The sequence below is a fragment of the Contarinia nasturtii genome, unplaced genomic scaffold, assembly GCF_009176525.2.
Source record: "Contarinia nasturtii isolate CC-2019 unplaced genomic scaffold, AAFC_CNas_1.1 Cnas_scaffold_1029, whole genome shotgun sequence".
In the NCBI taxonomy this organism is placed as follows: Eukaryota; Metazoa; Arthropoda; class Insecta; order Diptera; family Cecidomyiidae; genus Contarinia; species Contarinia nasturtii.
In genome coordinates this window covers 58,661-71,050 of record NW_022198375.1, presented here as the reverse complement: position 1 = coordinate 71,050, position 12,390 = coordinate 58,661, and the positions used below count along the sequence as shown (strand labels likewise).

The following is a 12,390-nucleotide window of genomic DNA, read 5'->3' as shown; positions in this document are numbered from 1 at the left end:
TGAACGCGTTGTTCTTTCAAATTTATTAAATAATATTTATAGATCAATATAGCAGCACAATTTTGTCAGCTGTGAACTGAAATTGACAAAATTTTGTCAGTGAAAGCAAAACTAATTTGAGCTTAAATATTTCATAAGTGTTGCGTGTTTTGTGAATTTAATTCCCATATTAAAATCGTTTTTAAAACTTCTAACTTTTATAATCAATAAAGATGCAATGACATAGCTTTTATGATCATAAAATCACTATCAGGGGCAAGATAACTTAAAGTTTAGGATGTGTTTCATCAATTTTGTCTTTCTACAATTTATATTTAATGGCTACACACTTCAATCTAGTTAAAGTTTTTCGTATGGATTGATCTCTTGAAATATGTTTAAATATTCAACGACATATTTTATCCATCTAAAGTCAAAAAAATTAGAACTGTACGCTTTTTTTAAATGGTCATTTTTTCTAATATGTGGCCAAAGGGCCTTATAATTAATCTTATAGTGATTAATTATTACATAGACATAACCTATAATGTTGGCAATCCGACTTTCCAACTATCGTCTCGAACAGCCGTTCGGTCGATTCTATATTATTGAGAATACATTTATCAAGATATTTTCCGAACAATGATTGAATGGCTAAGTTCTGAATTACTAAATTACTGTTTTTTTTTTTCGAACGATACCGTTTGACGAAAAAAAATTTCGTATAAAAAATGAAAATAAATTTTCTTTAATTTTTAATAAATCTAAATGTCACTCCAAATTTTTCAAAACACTTGATAATTCATTTGTTGTTATTATTTTTTGTTGATTAATTTATAAAATAGTAGTTAATAAGAAAGGAATACGGTTGTTGTAGAATAGTCAGTAATTATTAACACAAAAAAGGAGAAAAACACTCGTTGAAATAACTCACTAATTTCACATAAGCAATACAATTAACTCTCATTATGGCTGTTGCCATTCTTATACACTGCTAAGTTAGATGAGTCTTGTATAGATTACTCTTTAGGTTGAATCTAATTATGGTTAATCAAAAAAATAGCCACCTTTTGAAATATCGATCTTTTTTTCTCTCCCTATTTATGATATAAATATAACCATTTTGATTTTTGATATAAAGAAAAAATTGAGAAACACTTTATATTTAAAGACTAGACCATTCAAAAGCTGTAGCTTCTAAGTCGATAGAAGATTTCAGTTTGGTGTATCCAGTATTTTCCACGAATTTTCCACATAATTTACTAATGATTATATTATAGTATAATGATTTTATCGATTTATTGAACAAAATATTTTATATTTTCGAATATTCAGAATGTTTACATACAGATTTATTCATTCATAAATTTTGAAACCGTTGAAACTCTATGAACGTTTTAATCGTTGACTAAATTGACATTAAATTAACAAACTTTTATGTTTTACCATTTTGGATAAGTTTCATTACATTTTTACTAGTTTTCCATTTTATCAATCGATTTTCAAGTATTTCTATTTTATTTTTTCAAATCGAAGTCATTTTTTTGCGAAAAATGTTCAAGGCAATCCCAGGTGGTCAAATTTTTCTAAAATATTTTTCCATTTTTTCCTATCTTTTGTTAAATGAATTATTTTTATTTATGGCATGTTAAAATTGATACAATGATGGTGAAAAATTCATTTTTAAACTAAACGAGAAAATATTATATCATTTGTTTTACCTTATCACGAATGGAATTTTGATGCTGTGTTTTATATTCGTTTTTCGAAGATTTATTTTTGCTAGTTGCAATAATTGGCAATCCACCATTCTCCATCATGGTGACCACAACTTTCCGATTTCCGGAACACGTTGAATTTCGCTGAGCCGAAATATTATTATTGTATGTTGTGGGTTTATTTCCAGAAGTTGTTGAATTATGTGAAGCAATGCTCCCACTATTATCTTTGATCACTTCAAGTTCTTGGTTTTCTTTTTCTTTGATTCTTTGAATATCTTTACGATAGTTGAGATATGCATCTTTAGCTGTAGCTTGTGAATGGCTCTTTGACCTTTTCAAAAATTTGATCATATGATTCCGCATTTTATTCTGAGAACCTGCACTTGTGACATCGACATTTCCATTAGTGCTACTACTATCTGCATTTTGTACGTCAATTAAGCGCTTAAAACTCCCATCTGGTAATTTGTTATAACAAATCTCAGACATTTTATGGTACGAATCTGGAGGTAATTTATGGTAACCACCATCCGGTGTTTTGTAATAACATGAATCAGTTTTGTGATATCCTTCAGCCACCATGTATATATCTTTCTTGTTTGATGTTTTGTTTTTTTCCATACTAATTAAATTTTTATTGGATGATGAACCAAATATACTGCAAGGTGTTCGAATGTCTGCCATTGGTATACTATTTTCATTTATTTTATTTGTATTATCACTACTTTTGTTATTGTTACTAATTTCAGTGTTTTTTGAAGTAATTGTTTTCAATGAGTTCGTATCACTATTATCGAATTGATTTATTTTGGATTGTCCAGTAATATCTGATGAATCGCACCCTGAAATATCACAGGTTTTTTTTCTTTAATCGAGGATAAATTACAGTACTAACAATTCAATGTGTCATTCAATTTTTTACAACATTAATTGGAAATACGCAAGAAATGATATCATATATCTCACCCGAATCTTGTGGAACATTTTCTAAAGTTTCGATTATCCTCTGTGTTCGATCATAACTTAATGATGGAGAATTATCAGATGTAGTACCATTTGATGGATATATTGGCAAATTATATTTTTGATTTTTTGCATTTTTCACAATTTCATAAGCTTTTTTTCCCCCATCCTGTAAACTTATATCAGCAACTTTTTTTCTAATACTTGAGTGCCTTTTAATTCTAAATGAACGACTTAATATTCAAAAATAAAATATTACAAAAATGTTATTGTAGTAATCAGTTTTTTTAATAAAATATAATCTGTACTTCTAGTTGTAGTAATTAATACAAAATACTACATTCATCTGTGGTTAATAAAGCATTTCAGATACAATAAGTTTATAGTAGTTTGATAGGTTTAAAAAAATTGATCGAGGTCCTAATTGAATTTGATAAATTCAAAATTAAATGTATACTGAATAACATTATGTTATTACTCGTATGAAGTGGAACTTGCTTTTTTCCATCTAATTCAATGTGTTTTAAATTGTTCAAAAAAAAAAATAGAGACAAGATTTCTATCATTCACAATTTTTTTTGGTTTGAGTATTAAACTGTGTATAAGATGATTTGACTTGATTGTTAGTACATCTAATAATTTCCTAGGGGTTGGACACTCGGATTAGGAATCGTCATTTGCTTCGGATTCGTAAATACTAAATAGCAGTCGGATTCGTGGTTTTTTACTAAAATTGTTTTAACAATTTAATGAAGCAATTTTAATGTATTGAAAACATTGGAAATTAAATATTTTTTGTTAAAATTGGTATCAAATTTATGAATTAAAATTATTTTAATTGATGTACGGCTTATGAATATAAATAAGTTCATTTATAAAACAATGTAGATATAATAAGTTCATTGATCGTGTTTTGACAGTTTCGAACAACGAACTTATATACGTATACAAAATATGTAGTCATTGGAAATTTAAATGTTAAAGGATCGAGTACTATCTGTCAAAATATTTCCCCCTATGCCAAGCGAAATTAATTCGATATACGGCGCTGATGTAAATGTCACTCTGTCATTTCACAATAATACTTTTTTGGCTTAACAATATATAAGCTCTTCATTTAAAATGCATACACATTCATAATTATTGAATCGTTGAAAAAAAAACATGTCATAAAATATTTTTCTAACATTTTTCATTAAAAACTTTATTAATTTTTTTTTTTATAAAAAAATTAATTTGTTTATAAATTACAATAATTTCAACAAAACATGTTTCATCGATTAAATAAGAATCTAATGTAAATAGTAATGACAATGCGACACCTACCGTAAAAATGCAAAAAGAAACTTATCCATTGTAGCATTTTTGTCCACCATGACAGCATCTTCGTTTTACTTGACCAATCACAGAGAAGCAAAACGAAGATGCTGTTATGGCGGACCAAAATGTTACAATTCCAAATAAGTTTCCTTTTCTATTTTAACGGTAGGTGTCGCATTGGTATTACTTTTTACATTAGATTCTTGTTCAATCTATGAAAAAAAAAATTGAAATTATTGTTATTTTTAAACAAATAAATTTAAAATATAGAGAATTTTTATGATAAACGTAAGAAGAATATTTTAACATATGATATGTTTCTATTTTTTACTCGACCGTTCAAAAATTATGCATGTTGAATGAAGAGCTTATATATTGTCAAGCCAAAAAATGTATCATTGTGGAATGACATAGAGTGACATTTAAATCAGCGCCGTATATCGGATTTATTTCGCTTAGCAAAGGGGGAAACGTCGTACTCGCTCCTTTCTCTTAATTTTTAGTTCCAATATCTCAAAATTACAAAAAATATTAAATTTCAATGTTTTAAATTCAAATTAAATGCTATCGTTGTGTATATACTGTACAACCAGAATATAAACTTGATTATTGAATTTTTGGGAATCATCGGAATAGTGAGAATTGTAAGAATAGCGAGAATCGTGGATTTGCTGTATATTCTTCATTTTCGAACGGTGTACAACCCCTAGATAATTTCTTTCAAAAAAGACATTGAGTTTCGAGTGAGATTTTTTTCAATATTCCTTTTAAAAGAATCAAATTCATCTGCTATTTCTGCAATGCAAGTTTCACACTTGCATCGCTCGAAAATAAAATTGAATTCAATTAATCCATTCATTCCTAATCCAGACCATTTTATTTAAAATTATAGACTCTTTTAAGTCACCATTTGAATGAACAGGAAAAAAACAATTGTTACCCATTGCATAATGTCAAATTTTGATGAATCACAAAATTATAAAAAATCCTTATGTGTCTATTCTTATATCGGCCATTTTGAATGTGTACTATAAATTATTTATCAATTCTACGGTACCATTTAAAGAAATGATACAATATTCAGAAGACACTTTCCCATTTTCTGTCTGAAGTAATAGAATAGAATCTCGTAAAAAAAATCGAAATTATTCCATTATGCAGTCGGTGTAAGATGAATTTTCAATCAGCTCCCAACACACACCCATCTCTGTCATACCGAACAAAATGAACCATCTAACACAACTCAAGTCATGCATTTCATTTTCAATTAAAAAACATGAATTATTTTTGAGAAATCAAGTCTCGATATTGCGAATTAAGTCTTTCGTTATTGCAACAAATAAGGTATATTTGAGATAGCATTTTTTGTATATTATTGCCAAAAAATCATATTAAAAGGAATTCCAAAAAATATACGATACGCCCGAAAGGCGTGAAAATAAAATCCGCAAACGTATTTATTATTTTGTGTTATTTTGACGTTTTTTGGTAAGACGAGGAAGAAACGCAAATTTCCCGTAGCGGGAGTCCTGTTTGTATTTTATTTAGTATATATAGCAGTGTATTCTTGAAAATTACTTGTGTTTCATAGATTTCACCTTAAAGCGCGTCTAATAAGAAATCAGGAAATACATAAAGGTTGCGTTTACCTTGAATGTCCAGTTCGCTTTACTCGCCATATTTGTCATTACCAATTATTTATTATTTTCATTGAAATAAATTAAACACACATACAGTACATTGCCAAATGTCGACACACGACCAAATGTCGGAATTGAAATTAAAAATTGAAAATTCATTTTAATTCTATTTTTTAAAGTAAATTATGAAAGATCAATATCAAATTTCTTTATTATAATCCAAATTTTAATCCAAAATCTATTATTGCTTTCACAAATTACGTTCAAAGAAAATTCGATAAGCCGAGAAGGGGACGATGAATATCCGACATTTGGAATTTTCGATGTTACGACGGAAAAATGGAAAATAATATATTTTGGAAATTACTTTCTTTTGACAAGTGTGAAATGAAGCACAATTAAATTCTGCATAAAATTGTGTATAGAATGATATCTTTAAAAGAAAGCAAAAGTGTAAATATCAAATTGAAGTTGAAAATTCAAACAATTAGTCCGAGATTTGGGCGAGTGTCCATATGTGTGAAAGAAATTAAAAATTAAAAATGGCATAAAAACTAATGAATTTGACGAGAACAAAGAGTAAGAAAGCTGCATCACCACGACATTAAAATCGTTGAAAAAAAAACACCTTTTTTTCAGTCTTCAGTTGGCGATTTCGGTCTGATATCTTAAAGAACTTCGTGAAAAAGTGAGTCTGCTGTCAAATGTCAATATTTTATCGAACCCTTCTATGGAATTACTTAGTACCAAAAAGTGGCGCCACTGTACATTTCCAACTCCTTTAATTTAAATTTGAAATTGAAAATTGTTTTAAAGTAGTTTCAAATCGAAGATATTCGAAACACATATTTAGCACTTAATTGCGTCATTTTTTTTTACTTTCAGATTGTATTTTTTAAGTCAAATACACTTTAATTAGACTTCAACTAGTAGTACAGATTGCTATGAAATAGATTCAAATTTGCTATCGCTTTCTTAATATACCTTTTACGTTTGGATGATCGGTTGCTTTCGGCACTGCCACTACTACCTTGATGGATGTTTGCTTGTCCCATTTGAATTTTATTAATTGGGGGTTTCTTCGAAAATTCGATTAAAATACTTATTGGCGTTTTGTACAACAAATTTGCCAATAGTTGCTTATTTTCAATATTTCATTTATATACTCAAAAAAATAAAGCTAAAAAATAAAATAATTTTTTTTCGATATTAATATTATAACATTCCGAACAACGACGTTTAAAAAAAACAGGTATCATATGTATTGTCTTCTAAAGGAAATGTCCATTTCAGGCCCTAAAAGCAATCGCCGTGCAACGCGGAGTTTTTTCACGATGTTACGAATAAAATGAACTGTTTCTAAGATTTTATAAAGACACGAGGCCATTTTTGTTTTATCAATGGCAAAACAGTCGAACGAGTAACGGAAATTAGGTGTTGTGATTGATTCCAAGTTGAGTTTCTCAAAGCACATTGAATATATAAAAAATAAATCATCGGCTATGCTGTCATTTGTTAAAAGAACATGCAGGAGAAAATTCGATATAAATAGTGCCAAACTATTGTACGGGTCTCTGGTTCGCTCAAACATGGAATTTGCGAGTTCAATTTGGCTTTCACATCACAAATGTTATAGAATTGCAGTTGAAAGTGTTCAAAAACAAGCAGTTATTTACTTGAATGGCGATTATCTGAATAGAGATGAAAATAATTATCAACTTGCTCCATATATTGACCGTTGTAAAGAACTTGAATTGGTGTCATTGATTCGTCGTCGAATAAATGCAGCAATATTATTTTTACAGAAAATAATATCTGGAAAATACAATGACCCAATGATCCGTAATCAAATTAAGATAAATAGTGGCAGAAGAACCATCAGAAATCCAGAATTCATCAAAATTCAATTTCACAGTACTGATTATGGTTTATATTCAATATTGCTTGTCGTGCATTTAATCATGCGTCAATGTTCATCGACCCGACTCTACCTTTCTTGGAATTCAAAGAAAAATTGTTGAGATTGCCAGATATAGTTTTTAGCGACTTATTACACCTGAAATAATTGGGAGAATTTTTGTTTTTGGTGGTTTCTTTTTATCGATCTAAAAATGAAACTTCCAATCCAGGTTATAATTCTTAAATCATTTGTAATTCATTTAAATTAATTTAAATTTTTTTATTCGGGTGCTTAAATAGTATATATCGCATACAAATCGTTGGATCTCATGGAGGAAGGATTATCGTTAGCGGCCATTCTTTAGGCTGACATAAAGCTTTAAAACTTATGAAATGAATCGATATGGAGCACTTGGATCAGATTGCAATCAAATATAATTTAATTAAAAATGTGATATTCTAAAATGTAAAATTCATAAATTTTAAATTTTGTATTTTGTATTCAAGTTCTATTTTTACTTGCATATATTTATTTGACTTTTGTTATTTTCTTTTTTACAATCAACATTGTTGTGATATTTTTCGACTTGAATTTTTGCTTAGACAAACAACTATTGTTGTATTTTTTATTTTTTATATTGAACTTGTTGAAATTCATTTGGATTTTTTTTTTTTTTTTGTATAATTGACTGTACAGTCAGTTGTATTGCTTTAGATTAAAATTGTTAGAAAAGATCTTGGTTTTTAATGAGGGAATTTATCCACTCTTTTCCAAGCAAAAAACATTATATTCTCATCCTGCTATAGGTAGACATTAAAACCAAATAAATAAGTTCGTAGAAAGAATTTTTCTATTCGTGGTCGTTCGTGTTTGCTAAGAAAGATGGCGTGATCGTTCGCATTCGTTAGTAAACATTTTTTTTCGATTCGCGTTCAAAAATGCAGAAAAAATGCCAACGTAAGTAAAACATAATCGATTCAAGATTAATTCTGTTATTTGGAGGAACATTTTTTGGAATATATAATTCCAATCACGGGGGACGGCAGTCCCCCAAGTGACGCAATACCCACATACATATGAAATATGTAAATTTTGCGTCACTCTATTTATACGTTAAAGAAATGAAAATCGATACCGCTGACTTTTGGAAATATTTTAGTAGTGCTCGGGCACCAAATTAAGAATCCGCAAAAAAATTTCAAAATTTGGCCGCCAGGTGGCATTTTGAAAAAAATCGCTGAAAATTCCTTTTTCTCGATTTTTGACAACCGACGTGCTTTTTTCGATTTTTTTTTGACATATTCGGAATCTAGGGACCGCGTAGATAATGTTAAAAAAAAATATCATCACGATCGGTTGAAAAGTGGACGAGATATGGTCAATTGACCAAAAATGGCCAAAAACCTCAAAATTGGTCGCTTGGGGTGTTTGTATGTCCTCTTTTTTTCCGTTGTTTTTGAAAAATAGTTTTGAAACCAATTTTTATTGAAAGTAGATGAAAAACTGAGAATATATGTGCTTTTGAAATTTTCGATTTCGTCTCGCATGTCTTTCTGGGGTCGAGCCTTTTTGGGAGGCCCTTTTTGGGTTTTTCATCAATCGGACATTTTTCTGGCCATCTGTAAGGTACAACAATGATTTATACGTCGTTGGAAAGGTACGAGACTCACCTTTCTGGACCCGAAGTCAAAATGAATTTTTTTTTCAAAAATGTTCACCAGGTGGCGTGTTATGTGACATTTTCGGCGAAAAATGACCATGACTTTTTTTACGTAATCCAAATTTAAAAAAAAAAATTGTCTATGAAAAAAATCAAAAAACTAGGGTTTCGTTGGGGACCAAATATGTGATGATTTGGCGTATGTGTCATATCTGGGAAAATCCCGAAGTTGAAATTTTTTTTCGGACAATTTTCAATTTTTCGGCCATTTTTGATCACATGTAGATGGGGTATTTTTCAATGAAATCATGGCAATTCTTGGCAATTGGAAAGGAATTAAGGTCATCTTGATGAAGCAATAAAGAAATTTTGAAAAAAAAAAAATCAGCGTAAAAGGTTGGATCAGTATGACTAGACGTCGAAAAATCGAAGTTGATCGTCCTATATCTCGAAAAAATGTATGATTGGCTTGGTTCTTTTCATCATAGATCGAAAGCGCACTCAATTTTAAGGCGATATGCACATTTTTAAAAACCATCATTGTTTCATTTGGTAAAAATGAGGAAAAGTTTGAACTTAAGCGGCCATTTTAATATCTTATCCATTAGTAATCAATTGCAATGCAATAGGTTTTTACTTTGTTTGTTCAATTTGACAACTGATTTTACATAATTCGGACCCGAGGAATTCAACCGTGGTAACCATTTTGAGAAATTAGTTCAATTTTTTTAGATTAATCGGCTTGAAACCTTTCTTTTGGAATAATATTTCGGAAAAAATTGGCTTTTATTCGATTGCTATGAAAATTGGTATTTTGGGGGTTTTTTTATACGAAAAAACTGAATATGACATTTATTTTGCGGTAGAATTTGTACATGGTACATTTGTTATACAAAAATCTTCATCTTTTGCCATTTTAAACATATTAACGGTAACCAAAATACTATAAAAACTATTGATATAAGTAAAAAACACTTCTTTCGAAGTTCCCAGTGTGACGCAATACTGTAAATCTAAAAATGGTCTGATATAAATTTTCAGTGACGCGTTCGCTCAAATATGTACAAAATGTTATTATTGCGTCGCCTCTAAAATGCAAACACAAAATGCATGACATGTCTAAAAGTTAGAACAGAGCGTTTTTATTTTTGATTAACTTATGTTTCACTTTGAACAAAAAACCTGCTGTTTTTTACTCTAAAGCAATTATTTTCAATTGTTTTTTAGTTAATAACTATGAGGAAATATTCCACGTTCAAATAAACCAAGTTTCCAATTATGAGAAAAATTAATGCATTAGAGTGAGAATGCCAGATCTCCGGATATCTCCTGCATTTTTACGATTTTTATCGAATTTTTCAAGAATAACTTTTATATTTTGAAATATTTCCAAAGTGTTAATTTCCGTATCTTTGATACTGACGAAACCAAAAACAAAAAATTTTGGATGTTTTTCACTTAAGCCAATGAGATTGAAGTTATTTAATGTTGAATTGTTCGATTTTTCAGTCAATTGCAGTAGAGAAAAATATAACTCAAATAAACTTCAATCAGAGTTTGCTATAGCCATCTAACGTCCCAAAATAACCGTCTGTTTCAAATAGGATAAATGCATTTTCAATTGATTTTAGCTAGTAAGTCAGTCATTCACTTCTTTTGCTCACGGGTTACTGATTACTGGTTACTGGTTTGTTGTTTAGTCTCTCATTCTCATGTTTAAATATCGGGATTTCATCCAAATCAATTTGAAATCATCACCAAAGAAAATCTCGCATGCTTACACTCTGATGCTTATTTCTAGGTTAGGTTCTTTGAGTTGTCTCTCGGACGATGATAGAATGTTTTATAGACAAATTAATTGAAACTATTTCTTCTTAAATGGGAATTTCATAAATAGTGATTTTCTTTCGGAACGTGTACTTATATATAGCTTCATATTTTCAAAAAATAATATTCGTCCTGATATAACTTCAGTTTGACTAGAAATTAATGATTTTTTCCAATGAATATTATTCATTTTAACAATATCGGTTAGTGAATTTGAAAGCCATTTATCCAATATAAAATGATGAAAGGAGACAATATTACGGTTTACACAATTTAATGAAAATCTTCCATACATATATTCATACATACATACATACATACATACATACATATGTATATATTTACAATTGTATGACGTATACTACATATTTAATACACAAACACATAAACAAATATGCATACACCTAACTTTGAATATAGTTTTATCACTACCATTTTTTATATTTGTTCGTCAAAAATACATTTAGAAAACATACACATACTTCCTTTGAACACTTTTAATCCAAATTTATTCATTACAAAAACTACAATATGACATTTGTTTGTCATAGAAAGAGAGAGATTCAAAAAGATATAGATAACGATATATAAAAAACAATGTATTGAAGGGGGAGGAGAATGCTGATTCAAAGGTCGCCTCACACTGATTTGATGGAACACACAAAAGTTAAATAATGATCAACCACTGGAGATTACATGATTTCATTATTTATTGATATATATATATATAAATCACTTTACTAGCTTTTCGAACTTTGTATTATTGAATTGAAGTCTATTTTAATACTGCAAACACAATATCAAATGACCAATAATTCGTGTTCAAATGAATGTTGTTAATACCGGAAGACATTTTTCTTTCGTCAATTTCTAGTTGCACTTAAAAAAAAATTGACTTCTAATAATTCGAATATATTGTAGAATATGCACAGCCGTCACATTAGCCTCAATTGAATATACGTTCAATGTTTTTTGTGAATTTGAAATTTCGAAGTAAATCGTTGACTAATTAACTATTGATTGACGTGCTCAAAAATATGAAAATTCCCGCCCTGAACTGTGTGAGTGAACTTACTTGACTGAGAAACCAAAAAAACAAAAGAAATATACGGACTGACTACGAAGAAAAAATTCAACGACCAGTCAAACCACTTATTCACTCCTATCTATATATATGTCGAACACAAATACAAAGAAACATCTATTTTAATAATAACAAAGCGATATAGCATTCACAGTATATACAATCCAAGTTATGAGTCTTACACACATTGTGTGCACTGTTTACACAATTATATTTTGAATGACATGGTTGTTGTATTTATATTGATGTATTTGTATTTATATTCTGACTAAGTTTTGAGCGGCGCCGTGTTTATA

The 12,390-nt window shown here is 29.2% G+C and overlaps 1 protein-coding gene across 11 annotated transcripts in view; it reads right to left on the bottom strand.

The window, feature by feature from the left end:
• Window positions 1-12,390, bottom strand: part of LOC116343483 (serine/threonine-protein kinase MARK2-like) — a 35,176-nt gene that overhangs the window by 19,713 nt on the left and 3,073 nt on the right. For 7 of the 11 annotated variants that reach the window (XM_031771538.1, XM_031771537.1, XM_031771541.1 and 4 more), the window contains exons 4-6: window positions 6,608-6,803; window positions 2,667-2,896; window positions 1,701-2,542 (exon numbers count right to left, since the gene is read on the bottom strand). The exons of 1 other annotated variant lie outside the window; for it this stretch is intronic. In XM_031771538.1, coding sequence (XP_031627398.1) covers window positions 1,701-2,542; window positions 2,667-2,896; window positions 6,608-6,678 — 1,143 coding nt within the window. In that variant the 5' untranslated portion in view covers window positions 6,679-6,803. Of the gene's footprint in view, window positions 1-1,700; window positions 2,543-2,666; window positions 2,897-6,607; window positions 6,804-11,751; window positions 11,826-11,853; window positions 12,092-12,390 lie in introns of those variants that run through there. 3 more of the 11 variants (XM_031771539.1, XM_031771540.1, XM_031771546.1) reach the window with 3 other exon arrangements.